Source organism: Typopeltis vanoorti, chromosome 2 (genome assembly GCF_054136105.1).
Source record: "Typopeltis vanoorti isolate ZY-2024b chromosome 2, IOZ_Tvanoo_1.0, whole genome shotgun sequence".
In the NCBI taxonomy this organism is placed as follows: Eukaryota; Metazoa; Arthropoda; class Arachnida; order Uropygi; family Thelyphonidae; genus Typopeltis; species Typopeltis vanoorti.
The window spans coordinates 143200924-143220301 of record NC_143550.1 but is presented as its reverse complement, the minus strand read 5'-3'; the positions used below and the strand labels follow the sequence as shown (position 1 = coordinate 143220301).

The 19378-nt window shown below is 35.8% G+C and overlaps 1 protein-coding gene across 1 annotated transcript in view; it reads right to left on the bottom strand.

The window, feature by feature from the left end:
* The window catches only part of LOC150109487 (dnaJ homolog subfamily C member 7-like), a 160115-nt gene extending 147308 nt beyond the window's left edge, over nucleotides 1–12807 (bottom strand). The window contains exon 1 of the mRNA XM_090413259.1: nucleotides 12399–12807. Coding sequence (XP_090269385.1) covers nucleotides 12399–12601 — 203 coding nt within the window. The 5' untranslated portion in view covers nucleotides 12602–12807. The remainder of the gene's footprint in view (nucleotides 1–12398) is intronic.
* Nucleotides 12808–19378: the final 6571 nt, after the last annotated feature.

The window sequence follows — 19378 nt, the reverse complement described above, 5'->3', positions numbered from 1 at the left end:
TAAAGATGGTACAACACCAGGTCAACTCATTGTAAAGGTGGGTACAATGAGTTGCCCTGGTGTTGTACCATCTTTAGACTTGAACTATGTTTCAGGAGCAAACTTAACTGTTTGCTTACTTGGGATTAGGAGTTAAATAACCAAGCTTATAAAATTACTTGGTAACCCTAATATATATATATATATATATATATATATATATATATATATATATATATATATGTTGTTTGTGCTATATATATAATTAATATAATATATATATATATATATATATGCGCACACACACATACACACACAATATTTAAATAAGTATTGGCGTATCCCATGTTTTAGAATGTAACCTAATATAAATTGGTATTACCAATACGGACTGATATTGGTAAAAGAATGCACGCCCAAAATCAACTAGGTAAACATTATTAGTCGATGTGAAGGCATCACCTCAGCCGAGAAATGCAGGAAGCTTACACCAAGGGAACGTCGTGACTGGTCAGTACAGTTTTGGAAATCCGTGATACGGAGCAATGAATTACATATCATTTTCAATCGAATAAATTTGTGTGTGTGTGTGGAATGGGCTTATACTCGCGACTCTTTTGGAACTGTGCGTGCAGTGGAGCTGTTTCTTCTGGTAAGCACTTAGCTTTGCTTGTTGCGCCTGGAAGGATGAACACCAATACTAATGGGTGATGTGGTGCTTTTTTAAGTCTCTTTCCACATACGCACCACGACACACTGCAGGTGTTATTGTGACGAGGTTTTAGAAAAGCTATGCAAGAAACAAAAATTGACTGGCTTGGGCAGAGTTTCAATCCAATATAATATCTTTAGGACGAAATGAAATGTCAGCTGCCGACTAGACCACTCAAGGTGGTACGTGGACTGGATGTGCTGAAAGAAGAAAGGTTCAAAATACCTGACTCGTATTATGAAAACCTGATGACAATTATTTATAAAATACAGAACGTGTGAGAGGACCAAAGAAAGACCCACATCTATTGAGATCTGTACAATTCAGGTTTCTCTGAAGCATTGTCCCAACGCTTATTCCAACATAGTGTATACGTATACGTCCAGAGTAGTAGATTTTTGAAAATATTAAAAATGCACCAAGAACCATTCCCCGTTTGAGTAATCATGAAACAGTTAAGTATTAAATGACTATGAATAAGGATTAAGAGCTGATAGAAAAGTCATGGGAAACATCTCTTAAAGACTTGTGACGCTGGACGTCCAGAAAAATTTCCCAATAACATTAGCAACAAGACTGTCTTCTTACAAGAAGTTCTGGTATTAAAGAGTTATGTATAGACTTTAATTAACAAAAGTTCTGTTATTTTTCAAGTGCATCGAATTCGAATTCAAATCACCCAAAAAAGGAGAATCAGTTATTATGACTCGTCAGTTGTAATGTCTCTCAATAGTTGGATTTTCAGGACATATTTTTTATTACAGTGCCGCAAAGAAAGATTATAAAACAATAGGACTAACAACTGCTTAAATAACTACTTTAAGCGACTTTAGATTCCAGTAAGTAAGCGGGTGACGGCTTCACACCTTGTGATGAAAATCATCTACCCCTAAATATACATTGGTATGTTCAACTTTAATATGCGTGTAACTGGGCTGTAGAATAAACAGCTACTTTCTAAGTAATCCTGTTACTTTCTAGTATACCTTTTATATCTTTCGTTCTTCTTTCATTATATGTAACCTTGGCCATGGGTACGCTTTTAACCTTTAATCACCTTCAACTTGGCTGCTGACGTCATGCTTTAATGTCATGTGATTAGTGTGTTCCGGATTGCATGATATGAAAATCGGGTCGCCTTATCCAAAGGAAATTTCTTTCGTGGGTTGAATACATATCAGCTGCTTTTCTTTTAAGTAGTCACACATTCAATTAAAGAACAGATAGTTACTGTTATAAATAGTTTAAATTGGTGGTAGACAAACTTTTTATGCAGTGCCAGTTTTCAATGCAAACGTATTGGTACACCACACAAAAATTGTGGTACGCATTTATTTGCGGTATTATATTTTAACAACACAATTAAACACATGCAGAAATATCCAATAATAATAATAAGTCGGGTGGAAAACAAAAGAATTCTCTTGTTTTCAGAAAACGCTAAAAATTTCAATAAAAAAAGTCGCATTTTTCAAAGAATGTAAAAAATCAGATTTTATTTCCAAGTGCGTGATTTTTAACCGCACGCACAGATGTTATTTCTATTCAGACTTTAAAAAAAATATATACTAGATACATAATGTGTTCTGCCGGAATAAATATAATCCCCCCCGCCACTACCACTACTTTCCTTATTCGCAATACAGTATAAGATTTCACTGCAGAATAATGGGGAGAGTGAATTTCGTATAACACAAAAATAATAGTTGGAATTGTTCACTAGAATACATACGACTGCTATAAAAAAACCGCGTCCAAATGCTTCATGTCGAATAAATGCATGCAATAATTTTGCTTGGAAAGCTGGGGAAAAAACGTAAAGCCACTTTCCAACCTAGAGATTGTGAGTTTAGCATCCTCCATCCTGCTTACTGGAGGCCTGAAATGGAGGCTAGAAAAAAAAGTAACATTTCTGGTTTCTAAAGTAAGGAGAGACAGTAGATTATTTAACTCTTAGTTCACCCACGGTACTAAACAGTATGCAGGATCCTAAAATGTTTTTCTCCTAAAAACTCTGGCTTTTCATACCGCATACAGCCAAATCGGCCAGAAAACACACGTAGTTAAGAGATAAAAATATTATGTGGGAGTTAGATGGATGATTAAGTAGCGTAGACCGCGAGTTATGCAGGCGGAATACCCTTCTGTGATGAGTTCTTGGAGGTCTCACATAATAATAATAATAATTTAATGCTTAATTTAAAAACTATAGTAAATACACACACACACACACACACACACACACACACACGTATATATATTCGTGAAAAAAAGAGAGGGAAGGGGAAAAATCTGTGATACGCTTGTGTGCTGTGGCATTCAGTTTGTGTGTGAGCTCGCGCGTCTTCGATGGTTAAAATGAACGAAACGCACGCCCTTATTTGCAATTAAATTTGTTGATAGGCTGTAGTATATAGAAAGAGCGGCAGAATTCTTATAATACTCTTTATGAGATATTCTTTGAAATTAAAAAAAAAAAGGAAGTAGAGACGTCCGTGTCTGTGGAACAGGACAATGTTTTTTCTCATAATCGATAGCGCTAGATACAGCTGTAGAAGGTGGTCTGCATAGATGTACTGATTTTCTTTTACAAGTTGCAATATATGCCGTGCAAATATTATACATATTGCATGGTGTGTGTGTTTTAAAAAGTAATATATAATTCGCAAGCAGCTATTTATAGCCGCAAACACAGTGGGATTCGAACCTACGTACAACCTGCTGGTCGCAAACGAAAATTCTATTCACCAGGCTATCCAAGTCTTAAAAAAAAACGTCAATTTAAAAATGCGACAGAAATTTACTTTTTAATATATTTTAACTTTGGTTTATTTTTTTCGAACTAAGCTCAATTTTTATATTTATATGAACACATTTAGGCGAAACCATTTTCATCTTGACTCGTACGCTTATTTCTCCCAACTCCAACACTTCTACAAGACAAAACACAACAACAACAAAAATAATAATAATCCAACATTGCAGTCTGTATCTGACTACCCCCCCCCCCTTCCTTCGGAATCTGTCACATCTCAGGTTACTTTGAGATCGTCCGTGTCTCGAAACTCTTCGAGAATTATTTCTCATCTTTACAGAGTAATGAAGAGTAATAATCATATATCATCCAAGATACTGGAAATGAAGTACTTCCGTGTGTTCTCCGTTACGTTTCCTGATGATCACTCTTCTTAATTTCCTTCTGCGGTTTAACTTTTGCGTGTCGTTCTACAACCTGTACTTTGACCTTGGGCTAAAATTCAGACTTCTCTGGAAAATCGATATATGGACGACTACATAAACGGAAGAAAACGGGCCGTACCAATCCTTGAAAATTGGTATGGCCCAAAATTATCCTATTTCTTAGTGACGATAGCAGTAAAAAACCTTCCCTACTTTCTTCATTCTTAAGAATATTTTCCTTAGAAAGGGTTAGTCAGTGATATACACGTTGGGATATACTTGGTCCCACCATCTGCTCTTGACGTCAACTAATGGCATCGTGCAGCAGTACACGGTTTATCGTTTCCCTGTGAATCTCTCCACCTGAAAGAAAGATTAAAATTTAAGACCGTAAATGTATAGTTAACGTTTTCTGGAACAGAAGTGTAGCAGAGCTTCTTTATTTAACTGAGGAAATACACTATCTCTCAGTGCTTCGTAACCCACATCTTTTATAGTATGTTTGTAAGTAGTTTATTTCAATTCAAACGAAATGAAACATTATTTTGAGGAAGAGGAAATGAAACAGCCTATGGTTAAACGTATTCTATCGACTATTATGTTTCAACATGTTAATTTGCCATTCGCTATAAGAGAATGACACTGGAGCTGACATACTTCCGTCTATACTCTAATTAATTTTCTTCTTTCTTTCCTATGAACTAGAAAATGTTTCAGTTGATTCCCCTTGATGATATTTCCTTGCACTTTCCATAATGTCTTTCTTTCATTCTTGTTCTTTGTGGTTATTCATCTTCCTCTGGTGGTGCCAGTCAAGCGGAAGGAAACAAAAGTAATTGAAGATTTATAAACTTTTCATCAAACCGACGTGGAAATGGCGAGAAGATTGCGCAACAGAAAATAGTATAAATTTAATTATATACAGTACTTTGATTTAGTATTATTATACAAAATGAAATTATTCCTTAAACATTCATAATTTGATACTAAATACTATTATAATTTTTTTTTTTCGTGAAATTTCGGATATATTAAATCGATACTGAATTTACAAGAAATCAGAATTCAAAAATCACCACTTTGGTCTACTGAACAAATGCTTTCCATAACGGAGGAAAAAACTACCAGGGTTGATGTATGGAGTATATAAAAGATAAATTCGATAAGCTTTAAAAATAAAAATAAAATTAGATCTGCTCTGTTCATACAAAAAGAATTAAAAAGACCGTGGGAGGGGTAAGTAATGGGATGCTCTTCCATCCCATTGCTTATCTTTTTTAACCCGAATTTTTAATTCTTTTTACGTGAAAACAGAGCAGATCCAATTTTATTTTTTAGCAAGCGATGGATAAACAATGGCATCGAAACTATCCCATTGCTTACTTTTATCAGAAGATCGGGTAGAGAAAAATTTGCATATTCCTTCCTCATCTAAACTTGGTATCGAAATGATCCTATCTTTGGAATGTCGTCCGATTGTAAAATACTTGCCACTGATTTCCCAACGGTATTCGTGTAATTTTCTCTTTCTTGGCCATTCTACTTCTCAATAATAACATACTGACGATTAAGGCGTGCATGAACAATACGTAAGCTGTTCAACGACGAATTAAAGGATCCTGCCATCTTCTTTAAAGGTGCAAATTTTATCCTTCTAGCGGAACCATTGAAGACAGAAAATTAGACGTAGTTATCTCCAGAGATTCATTTTAACGTTTCATAGTAATAACCATTAATATTACAAAAATACATTAGCAGTTGTCTGCCATATCTGAACGAAAATTCTTATATTTTCAGTGACTTCCTTTTTTCCTTTTGCCATCTAATTTCAATAAAACTTGATTTTTTTTTTTTTTGTCTTAGCTTTGCTAATCAAAAAGGAGCACTGCAACTGACATTCCCCGTGAGTCTCCCATTTGTTCCAATTTATCAAAAAAAAAAAAAAAAAGAAAAAAAAAGTTTTTGACTATTATACTGATTACTGATGAACAAAGAACAACCTATATCACTCTCTGGGCTCTTTGTTGAGTGTATATGTAAGCGTCTCATCCCCCCCCCCCCGACAAATTTTCATTTTACTCCAGAAGATTATCTGTCCTCCCTTTACATCTACTGGCAAACTGTAATACAAAACGTCACATTCTTGATGCTTAAATTCGTATGAGCGAAACCACAGCCGTTAACCGTAGTGTCACAAATTAAACCTGATTCCTGATTTTCCCTTTCAGTCCTTTCCGACCGTAGATGACTCTGTGGGGATTGTCCACAAAGTATTCCTGGTGAGATTTTTACAGGGTAGTTCGCCATTGCTTACCCCCCCCCATTTTATCCGGGCACTAGACCGGCATATCGCTGGGACGTATTCATGACTAATCCATGTGTGTTCCGGGGCCGGTTTGCCTTCTGGAGGAAAAACCCCGAGTTTCCGGGTGAAAAGACCCCTAACCTTCGTTTAAGACCGGCTAACTCAGTCGAAAGAGACCATATAAAAGGTTCCTCACGTCACCGACGGGAATCGAACCCAGGTCTTTCCGACCAAAGGGCTTCGTATATACTGACTGAACTACGGAAGTTCTACAAATTAAACAGATTTCTTTAATAAAAGTTTATAACATTAATTACATTTAAAAAATCAATCCCCTCCCCATAACAAACGAATCGAAATGGCAATCAACAACTATGGGGGTTTACACCCGCGGCATTAAAAAATAAACGATTATTAAAGAGGAGCCTCAATAGTTCAGTTGGTATCGATGCCCTTTGATTGGAAAGACCTTGGTTTGAACACCATCCTGGATGCATGGAACCTTTATATGGCTTTTCAATTGAAAGAAAGTTTTTAGTTGTTTTTTCTGGAAAACCATGAACAAGCAATTCAATGTTTTGTTAGAAGAACAAATCTAGCAAAAAAAAAAAAAAAAAAATGTAAGTTACTCTGATGAAATAATGTTTTGAAAAAATAATAATAAATTTATTGATAACAAAAATAGGATTTATTCCTTTCATATTCCTAAAAACAGATGATACGTTGTAAGTAGACTAAATTCTTCTCCAGCCCAAAGTGCGGAATAAGATTGGATAAACCACAGATATTAATAACAGCCAGTAAGAAACTGCTGAAGAAAAATATATCTGAACTAGCAACTTAAAATACTTTTCCATTCTTTAGTCTGACCTCCATATAGGTAGGTAATAGTATTAATAACAATAATCACCAAACTTGAGATATTATGTAATAATTTTACAATAATTAAACTTTTGATAATATATGATAATAATAAAACTTGTTAACAACTACCAGTTCTCTTTTCCGGTACTTACAATTTAAAAGCGTTATTGGATATAATTGGATATAACTGCATATAATTGTCCATACCAAAGTTTTATTTTCCAAGACGCCCTTTTAGGCAACTAATAGTAAAGAGCGCGCTGCAAAGTAAACGTATTCAGTAGTTGATATTATATTGATATTAGTGTTGAACTAAATGTCAAATGAATAATTTTTAATTTAATTTTAAACAGAAAGCTATTGCAAAATATATGTATTCATACACATATACTACTAGAAGTTGTACAATTTTACTATGTTTTACATCCTACAATGAGTAACTTCGTGGAGTTCTGATAAGAATTCTCAAAATTAATTATGCAAAGTTTACTTATTCTACTATAGTTAGGGTTGCCGATGTCCAGTATATTATTATTATGTGACACCTCCAAGAACTCGTCGCTGGAGGCACGCAACTCACCAATAATCCATCTACCTCACATTGAGCTACTATCTACTATCAACACACTACGCCATCTATTGCCCACTAATGTATACAGCATATATAGCACTGTTCACAGCGTTTTAACTTCAAGTAAAAGTTGACTGGGGGAACTTTCAGGTAATGTTAAAATATGTATGTCGCATAACTGTCCTATTCTATAGGCTTAGTCACGAAAGCCCCTAAAATAATTACCAGCAACAAAATAGCTGCATATAATTGCCCATATCAAAGCGCTGAGAAATCGTATTAGTCAGAGCGTCACAGATGACGCTCTGATCGTTGTTTACTTTGCTTGTAGCAATACGGCCTATAGCTTTATATAAACAATCCCAACCATTTGTTTATTAATGTTTATAAATTTCCGTCAGCAAGGGATTTATACTTTAGATTCTTTTCGAGTATTGAAAAAAATTAAATTAAGAAAACGTTACTTAAATTATGTTACTTATGTTATGTTAAGCAAACATAACAGTTTGTTTAACATAACATAACAAAAAAGCCAAATTTCTGTTATTTTTTCTTTTTATCTGTTATTTTATTCTTTTTATTTGTAATCTTCTGCTACACTATCTTTTAATACGCTGCTGTTTTTAATAACCAATATACTGCCATATTTCAGTTTATTAATACTTATAAACTGTGTATTTCTATATTTGCCATTCACGGTTATATTTTCTTTTTTATAGTCATGCGCGCGCGCGCTACATTTTAGTGAATTTATTTTTTGTGTCCTTTTTTACCATTCAAACTAAAATCTAGTAATTGTATAATATTGTATAATTGTATAATATTACAGGTATAATATTTTTTATATATATTTTAGTGAGTAGATTTTTATTTCAGCAGTGATTTCTGATGCGATGTTTGGAAATAAGTACCAGCAACTGCAATTGTCCACATTTATTTATCTGCATAAATACTAATATAATGAAATGATGAAATAAAAAACTAAAGTATTTATAAATAAATAACAAGTTGCCAAAAGATATAAATAAAACTATTATTTATATAATTCAACCAAAGACTTAGTACAGTTTATTTTTAGTTGTTGATTTTTTAAGAGAGTTTTTTTTTTTTTTAAATAAATAAATATGACAATATTGCCACGAAATTCTACATAAAGGATATAGGATGCTCAATAAAATCTGACAAATACACTGTCATACGATATTATATAAATTGCAGTTTTCTGGTATGATTTTTAGTGTAGCCGTCGTAAAATCTCCCAAAAGATATTTTCGCTTTTGATCGATTGGTTCGTTTCTTTAAAAGAGGCAATCGATCAAGGAACGAAACCTATTATCCTGTCAAATGCAGATACTTTAGGAATAGATACCAACGATTTTGAACTTTGATACACAATTTTTTTTTTTTATTTCTTTTAAGAATTTCTTATCCTTGCCTATTTATAAACATTAAAAGGAGCTTCATTGATAATATTCTTCGGTAATATTTTTATTACAACATTTAATGGTGTTTCCGTTCCACTACTTTAGTTTCCGTTTATCTCAGTTCCTTGAAAAATTACAAATCAAGTTCCTTTGTTGTCCTTCACCCACATTTGTTCGTCGGTAGCAAATGTCTAATTATTATATCAGTTGTTTCTATGGATATTCACGTAGTAATGCTATTGTTATGTTGGACTCGGGTAATAAAAGGAAATAAAATTGAAATATGGCTCCATTTTCTTATCTCTTAGAAAGGACGCTTGAAGGTAAAGCAATTTGCGAAACGATATGTTACTTTAAATTATACTAAATCGAAACATGCATAGATTGAATGTCGCTTCAAAAGTCATTTACAATCTCTGCTGAAAACATGAATAGCAATAAAAATATAAGAGAATATATAAACGGATCACATGCTGTTTACGACATCAAAAATCTCTGGAAAGATATTTTTATATAAAACAATTTACAAAATTTATTTTGAGAGTCAGCTGCTTGCCATATTCATCCATTCTTCCATGAGTTAAATGCATCTCTACCAGACTGACTTGAAAGTTTCCACACACACACACACACACCGTGTGTATATATTTATATACAGAGAGAGAGAGAAGCTACAAATTCTGCTCAAGAGACCTTCCACAACAGAATCGATTTCTATAAAAATTGGCGCAAGATGGCTTCCGCTATCCAATCGTGGATGAGAGCACACGTCAAACCATCTTGAATATTCCTTTTAATTTATAACTTTAACTTATATTCTAGAATTCCTGAAATACGTCGAGTCGAAAAGCAAACGACAGACTTTGGAATGGAAACAAACGACATCTTCCCTAAAAAAAAAGCTGGAATTCCATCTTGATTAGGGAAAATGGTGCTCAATTTGCTGGGATTCTAGGGTAATCCTAGAACATCATAAAAAGGAATTCGAAATTTCTAATCAATGCACGTGACAAACAAACCAGAGATTCGTAGTAAATCCGGAGGGTTGCGATCATAAGCTGTTGTGTTTTGCACTCTCCTTAAAATCCTGACTATTTCGTTTATCTATTACCTCAATCAAGCTTTTAAGAGCTCTTATTTTGAGAAAGGAGGTGGTAAAGATGTGGCTAGTCATCTAATCGAAAAAAATTAAAAAAAAAAAAAACTTTGCAGGCATACAAAAGATTGTGCACCATTTGGACCTATTCATTCAAAATCAGAAAGACTACGTTGAGAAATGACTGACGCGTAAAAGTAATATTCAACCGCTTTCTTTATTGGTAATAACTTCGCCATGCTAGTTTCAGTACGATAATATTTATGCATTGTTCTTCGGAAGAGATTGTCTGTTTTGCGATAAAGACACGGAAAAAAAAAAAATCGTGAAGATAACTTGCCTGAAACCATCTAACTTAGCTCAGTGATTTTTTTTTTTTTTTTGGATGGGAAGAGAAAAAAGATCTCGTCTCCTTGACAATTTTCAACTGTCAATAATCACTCACCTCCAGGGAGAAAAAAAAAAAAAAAGATAAAGCAGTTTATTTTCCTTTCACTACACTACCAGAATGACAATAAAAATAATTTTAAAAAATCCTTGTTCTTTTGTTACTGTCTTTTTCCTTAACAGAGAAGTACTGAGGCTAGATTTATAAATCAGAATACGACTTTCCAGTCCAGAGTTAAAAACGAAAGAAAATAAATTTTATTACTGCTGAGCAGTGCTCTCTACAGCATTCCATATCTTTGATATTGAAATGTAGATTTGCCATCATATCCGAAGATATGTAACGACATCGGTCAAACGCATGCTAGACAAAATCAATATCACTGTTTGAGCATTTCATGGCTTTACTCTGTTGTCAAGTTTTCTTTCCAATATTTATAACAGAGCCCAGAGTGATTCAGAGTAAGCTTAGTAAATGTAATTGATCACCATGCGTATATGTGACCTCCAAGAAATCAATAAAGGGTTTTAAAATGTATTATTCATTCTTTTACCAGTTCGGCCATATTTTGTGTTTATATTAAGAGATGCGCCAAAACATATAGAAGCAGACGACCACTGTCTCCCAAGGTTAAGAAGTAAGTGAAACTGAATACAGCAAAAGATTTTTGTTATATATAAAAACTTGTGCAACATAGAAAATGACAAAAACACGGAGCTGTTAATGATGTATACAGTGGCGTAGTTAGAGCTTTTGCCAACAGGGCGGTTCCTGAGTTTGCCGCCTCTCTCAATACACATCAAAAATACTACAAAAAGTCAAAACGACGCATAGGGGAATAAATTAAAATACTGTTTATGTTTATTTTAGTTGTAAGTATAGTTGTTAAAAACTAATTAAGTAATAAAAATTACTAAGTTAACATAAATAAAAGAATCGTCGAAAAATAAATTGTCTCACGTGAAAATGCTGCCCGGGGCGGACCTCCCCCCCCCCCAGCTACGCCACTGGATGTATATTGTTATTTGTCTGATAAGTATAGATTTGTGTGTGCGTGCGTGCGTGCGTGTGTGCGCTATAAATTTGTTTAAATTAAAATTGCCTTCCCTAAAATTATTCCGAGAGTACAAATATATTTCAAATTTATATATTAAAAAACAATATAAGATAAAAGTTTTACAGATACTTCGTACGTATTGCATCTGCTTACGGAGTTTATCAGCATTTAAAAGCATCTCATATCCTGGCTAAGATACAGAATATCTAATAAATTTAGACCGCTTAAAAACTTGAATTTTATTTTATTTCTCATGTTATTATTTCCATTATTTCAATTTTATAAAAAAGATTTGGATCGCATAAAATGTGCGGAAAGCGTTGTAAAAGTGAGCAAACGACCTCTACCATTTCATTGTCACAAAAACTTTCCACAGTTTTTTATAAAGACATGCGCTAAAAAGTTTTACGACTACAAAACTAAAAAAAAAATGAAAATGTATAAATTTATTGTGTGTTTAATTTTTATATTTTATTAATTCACAATGAAAATTCACAGATACTTGAATGAAGTGATATTTATCAAAAATGTATGCGTTTTTGTTGCCAAAAGAAATGTATTGATAAATTATTGCATAACTCTTTCTGGCATGCGCAGTAGCACTCTTTTATATTTTTATATTTTCTAAGACAAATCAATGTATATAAGAAATCATTGATCGTCTGCATTGTGTAAACTGTCATGCACAAATAATCAAGACTAATCCGTTTATGTAGCTACATTAATAATGCAAAAGTGAAAATTAATGTGCCCGCGCAATAATACACACACTCACTAGACACATTTGTTACTTTAATACTTAAAAGTTAACATGGGTAATACCTGTAGCTACGAAGTATATCGGAAAATCCTTGTATAGATAAATCGACTTCCTTCATCCTGATAAAAGGCGCCTCCAGCACCACACGATGAAGAATAACTTTATAGGAATCGACATAAAACCATAGGCTGCTTAGATAGGTGTCGATGGCAAGTTGTGGATCGATATTCGATGACGTATTTTCCAAACACATTGTATACAGCATTTGGGAAAGGATGTTAGGTGGAAATAAGCAGGGAAAAACACACAGAAGCCATGGCTGCAACCAGCAACAGCCAAGCGACTTCACATCGTTGCGTTGCTAAGATGGAAGACCCACCTTTAATCGAGGAAGTGAGTTCGTTTGGTCTGTCTAAAATAAGACAGTCATTCACTACCCAGCCTTAATATGTCTTGTTATATTCAGACGATGCTATTTTTAAATCCAGTGAAGGATATTTTGGTCCCGGAACGTTGTGCAACAGCTGACTTAAACGTGTCGTTAATGCTCTTATAAATTTAGAAAGTGAAGGGGGGGGGGGAAGAATACAACAAAAGGTGTCTTTTGTAACTATGTGAATTCGTGGCGGAAGGGCTGGTGTTCTGCATTCCGGCGATAAAGTTAAAAGGGTCCGTTCCACTTTCAACTTCTTTATTTCTTCGTCTGTCTTTCTTTCTTGCTTTGTCTCCACCCCATAATCCACAGCGCATTTCTTGTGTAAGTTTTATAAAATTTCTGTCTGAGGTGAGAGAGGTTAAGGTCGCGTGCGCACACAAAAGACGTTGGTTGCCAAGACAAATCCTCAACTGAGAACCGAGTTATGACTCATAGTTCTTTAATGTACGTGGGTTAAACGGAGAAACGCAGGGGAAGAGAGGGGGGGGGGAATACAAGGTTTTTTTTGTGACATTTGCATAATTATCACAGAAAAACACAAACTGGACTAGCTCTCGACCGAGAAGTTGGATATAGTTGATAATAGAGGAGACCGTTATTTAATCTCTATTTGTGAGAACGATGAACATATATAGCACTCATTGTAGTCCAATTAACCAGACGTCACCATTGGCGTCTGAGATGCTACGTACACAAGTAAAATGACGCACAAACATCACAATCTTGGGCAGTGTCGAATACTCGTTGCTTCCTAAAGCAAATGCAAAACACTGCCAGTAAAAATCCGGACCTGTTTCTCAGAAGAAAATTAAAATAGCTTCCTGACAAAAGAAAAAAAAAAAAGTTAATTTCTTTTTCTTTTTTTTCCCCATACCATTTTAACAGTGCAAGCTACTAAAAATCAAACAAATTTTCCAAGAAAAATGATTTAATCGAACGAACATTTAGAAATGTCTTTTTATTTGATGTCTTAATAAGAGATCCGCATCAATACTGTGTGAGAGTGTTTTTTTTTTTTTTTTTCTTAATTAAGTTTCGCTTAAGGAAATTTGCATCTATTATTGCTCTTTCTCTCTCTCTCTCTCTCTCGGAATGAAAGCGAGTGGCCAAAATAATGTCTGGTGCGCACTGGATAATATACGCATGCCATTTCTGCCGCGTAAATGAACACAGCCATGAAGCGAAACCCTCGCTAAATTATTTGTTACGTAAGAACCAAGATTGCTTTGAAGTGATATTGTCAATTTACTTTTTAGGCAGCGCTGTCGTTCAGCCTGCCACTGAAAAATGTTTAATTTCACGTTACGTTTTTGCTGACTTTCAAAGATGCGACAACGAAATGTGTGCCACCATTTGGAGTGTATATCGAGGAACGACAGTGATTACCATTGGTGCATTCCTTAGCAGCATTTTCTGTAGTTTATTTCCCTCTTATTCTTTCAGTGTGATCATTCCATTTTTTTTCTCCAATATTCTTCTTCTATTGTATTATTTAGAGTAATATATTCAGCTTTTTTTTTTCTGATATATTAATATCGGGTATTTTGTGCGAGCTAACTGCACTTTTCACATCACCTAACATCTTCGAGAGCAACGTGTTTTTATGATTATTATTTCGTGACAATTTCAAGGATTCGTTGCGGGCAGTGAAGATCAAGAGCTCTGCACTTCACACAACCCATCTACACTACGTAATCTTTGGTATATTTTTTTTTATTTAAAACTATGTTTTACAATTAAATCATTTTACACGTACAGGGATTATGAATATATAAGATATTAATAAGCGTGTGAAAATATGTTTGCATCCATAGCCCTAGGCCACCCAATGAAATATCGTCACAAGTACAATTCGTCAAGTAGGAACTTTTTTCTAATCCATTCTTTGAATGCTTCCCAAGTTAATGGATCACTAGCAAGAATAAAGCAGGTTTTTTGTTGTTGTTGTTTTTACTACTGGAAACCCGGGTTTTTAATCTCGCAACTTAAGAAACTCTGTATAACCCACAATAATTTAGACAATATATAGAGTATAGTGTCATAAACTACGGCATAGCAGCAAACTGTTTGCCGTACTCTCCTCCCCTAATACCTATTAAAATCATCGATAACATTGGGTCAGCTATGTGTGATAGCTGATCATGGCGATTGGCTGCCCTTCCAATATTCTAAAGTTCTTAAATATTCTAAAATTCTAACGGCCTGGCCTACACCTTTTGGGGAATAAAAGAGCGTTAACGGATTTAATATATTAATACATTAAAAATTATGTTGTACAACAAATCACTGAAAGTGTGAATGCTGATTTAATGAGAAAGATAACTGAGATAATACAGACTTCGCCGTGCATTACACAAACCTAAAGATCGAAACTTGTCGAATGGAATTTGTCGAATAGAAAAAAATATGGGATTTCGAAAACGAGGACGAGGAGGATATAAGGACCAGCTTCCATCGCCTGTAAAAATAGTACATATTCACCAGTGTGCAATGCAGAATTTTGATTTAAATTATCCTAAAGTTAACGATATAAATTATACAAAAATTATAAGGACTATCTAAAATAATACAAATGTGCCTCTGGCGGCCATAACTCATCGGAAAATTAACACTTTCATTGCCAAGCTGAAAATTGGAATTTCGTGTGGTGGCCAAATTTTCTTAATTTTTTTTATTTAGTTAGCGGCGTCCACGCGATAACGCGTGATCGGCCGTTTGGTGAGAGCTCGCATCACGCGTATCGTTCATTGCCAAGCTGAAAATTGGAATATCGTGTGGTGACCAAATTTTTTTAATTTTTTTATTTAGTTAGCGACGTCAACGCGATAACGCGTGATCGGCCGTTTGGTGAGAACTCGCATCGCGCGATATCGCGTGATTGGCAATGAACATGTTAAAAAGCATGCGCTTCAAAAGTTGGTAACGGTTTGGTTGGCCTAAGTGTTGTACCACCTTACCTCAGTCCTGAAGATATGTTCAGGCGCAAACTTTGTTTGCTTACACTTGGATAAAGGATTAAACTAAATCAATTATAGTCTAACCAAGTGCAATATAAACTTCCAATGGTGCATACATATATTTCGGTCAGCCAATCATGAATATAAACGCATTTACATAATCAGCACTGGCTCCGGAATGCGTTTTTATTTCAACTTAGAAAATCGGAAATATTCCTGAATTCTGATTCTAATTTTTCCATTTCTAATTTCATTTAAAGGTAACATAAAAAAAAAAAAAAGTCGAAATTATAACATGAATCTGAACAGCTTCATGTTTAATTGGTTTCCTGAGAAAAAGGTTCTTTTTATAGGACTGCAAACATTTGAAAAATCGCTTGCAGGTTTAAGCCCGGCATCAGTGGCACACCCAAAGGGGGAGGGACAAGGGGCCCCTGGCACCCACCAAAGAAAAAGGGGAAAAAACACCAGAAAATTTTCCTAATTAAATTTTTTTAAAATTTTATTTATGTTGTGTCATGTCTTCTATTTCTACAGGGCGATTCAGAACTCAAACTTCAAGGGGTGATAGAGCACACTTAAACAAGCACTTTTCATCATACAATGCATGGTCCGAACTCAAGCGGTGAAGCGCTAGAGGGCGCTTTCCAGTGAATACTTATACGCGTTGGTTTTTGCAGTCGTCGTTATTTCTATCGTGGAGTGCAAAAAGGATGGATTCTTTCACAAATCAGGAGAAGGCTGCATTCATTTCATTTACGGAGCTGCGGACGGGAATGTGAGCCAAGCGTAAAGATTGTACCGGGAGCGCCTTCAGACCAGACGCGTGCCTGATCGTAAAACCTTTCAGCGATTGCACCAGTATCTGTGCAAAATGGGCTCCTTTGTCAGCGGCATACATGGCGTGCAAGGAGAGTGAGGATGTCACGTGTTACAGAGGAAATTCTACGTAGAGTTGCAGATCGTCCCGAATGTACCACGCGAGCAATTTCCCATGGCGTATGTGTGCCCCCAATCGACGGTGGCGAGTTCTACGAGACGAACGATTACACAATGCACAGAGGGTGCACACCATGACACCTGCAGATTACCGGAATCGTGTGGATTTTGCACAGTGTGGATTCTGCAGTTCCTGCAGCAGACTGCAGTGCAGCCGGACTTTGATGCATATCTTATTCACTGACAAATGCACCTTTACACGTGAGGGCATTTTTAATACCCACAATTATCATGTGTGGGCGAGCAGAAATCCGCACGCCACACGTCCACATTCGGACCAGTGGCGTTTCTCCATAAATGTTTGAGCTGGACTCCTACATGACCATTTGATTGGCCCATACCTTCTGCCAGCACGACTGAATGGGAGAACGGACCTCGTATTTTTTACAAGAGGTCTTGCCAGAATTACTGAACCCTGTTCCAGCAAACATTCAAACACGTATATGGCTCCAACACGACGGAGCGCCACTCCATTTCAGCATGGATGTGCGGAACGCCTTGCATGCAACATTTCCAGGACGATGGATTGGTCAGGGTGGTCCCGTTGCTTGGCCGCCAAGATCGCCCGATCTCTCATGTCTGGACTTTTTCCTATCGGGCCATATGAAAAACCTAATCTACGATAGCCCCATCGATTCCAATGATCTTATTGCCAGGATTTCTATTGCCACTGCACGAGAAATGCCTGGTGTTTTCCCCAATGTACGCCAATCAGTAGGTCGAAGGTATGAAGCCTGCATTAATGTTGGCGGTCGCTCTTTTGAGCAGTTTCTGTAATTTGTTCAATAAAATTCTTTATGTTCTGTAATTTCTGCAATTGTGTCAAATCTCTCTGTCAGTCCTGTGTTTCTTCATTTCCTGACACAGTAGTTGCTAACCCCTAGCGATTCACCGCTTAAGTTCGGACCATACATTATATGAGGAAAAGTGATTGTTTAGGTGTGTTCTATCATCCCTTAAAGTTTGGCCCAAGAGTTCTGAATCATCCTGTATACTACTTATGAATTAGTGATCATTGCAGATGCTCATCATTACTGAGAATCTGCAATGATTGCTGCTGCGTTCAGTCATAGGTCGTATGCGATCTATGGCTGAGCACATGCAGTAGATCTTCAACTTCTAAAGAGGTTGTTATTATTATAGGTGTGTCACAGCCTTTCCTGAAATTTATATACGATTGCATCATTCAAAATCAACATTAAGCAACATTTTCGGCGGATTTTCAGTTTTTAGAATTATGAGGCCAGTGTATTATATCCAATAATTGCAAGTATTCCTCGGTCTGGTCTGCCTGTTTTGCGGAATAAAAAACAGTTTCCATGAAGAAAAAAAAATCCATCCTCTTACGAGACCGGCTAACTTCATCTTTAACTGAAAAAAAAAAATCGATAAAACTTCTTTGCATTTCAGCCGAATTCCAATTAACGCACAAGAAGACTCAAGAATGTTGTGTGAAATCTCGGTGAACCTGTGTGAAAGTTCGACGTGGAAACGATAAACCTGGGGTCTTAAGAATCTGCAGGATCTCGGATTAACAGCAGAATACTGCATAGAGAGCTGAACATTCTTGGTTTGTATGGAAGATTTTAGCAAGTGCGAAATATCAACTAAAACTTACTACAAAAGGTCTGTGTAGCTCAGTGGAAGTGACGCTTACATCTCTGTGCTAGGCTTCCCGGTAAGTACAAGTCGTCTCCCACTGGAGGATCTTTTTCTAATCCTTTCTTCGAACGGTTCCCGAGTTAGTCGATCTCTGGCATGGGCAAGCGGGTTTTTTCTCCTGTAAACGTGTGCGAAATTTTTTTCGTCACTTAAACTCAAGACAATCGACCTTAGAACCCGCACTATTTCAGACAAGTACATATCCTGTTAGGGTTAGGTACCCAGAGATGACAGCACTTGTTTTCCTGTCTCTTCATCGGTTGCCGCTTATAATTAGTGGCGATCACGGTCCACCCATCTCTGATTGATTATCGGTAGAGATTGAACTACCCACTCAGCCTCCAAAAGCTAGTAGGGTTAAAAAGGCCTCGCCTACTCCTATAAGGAAATAAAAGGCTTTGGCTGATTTATTTTTATTTTATAACTTACTAGAAAAGCAGACGCTTAATACCCGAGAATCCGCGCGGTTAGCCTAGTGGCTGTGTGCTTTGCAACCATATGACTGAGGAAGGAGTGTCCCAGGTTCGATTCCTGTCGAAGACGTGAGGAATTTGTGGATTATCCTCAGCCATAGCCAAGTTAGCCGGTCTTGGGCAGTAGGGTTTTTTCTGCCAGCACAAGCAGGCAAACCGGCCCCATGAACACACACGGATCTACAGCCATAAATACTTAATCCCCCATGAGGGGGTCAACTCTCCCCAATAGGGACGGGGGAGAAAAAGGGAGGAAACTCCAAAAGAATAAATAAATACCCTAGTCTATCCACATCCTTGATCAATAATGTTTTGTACACAGAAATCCCTCGCTCATTAAATATCGTTTAATGTTAGAACATTAAATATTATACGAACCAATGCAATTTGAACAAAATGACATGTTTTCATCGCTGGTAAAATATTGAATTTCACTCTGATTAGTTTAAGTAAAAATTAGACCAATTTGTAATCAGGATACAATGGAATGATAACTTAGTTTATAAAGTAAATAG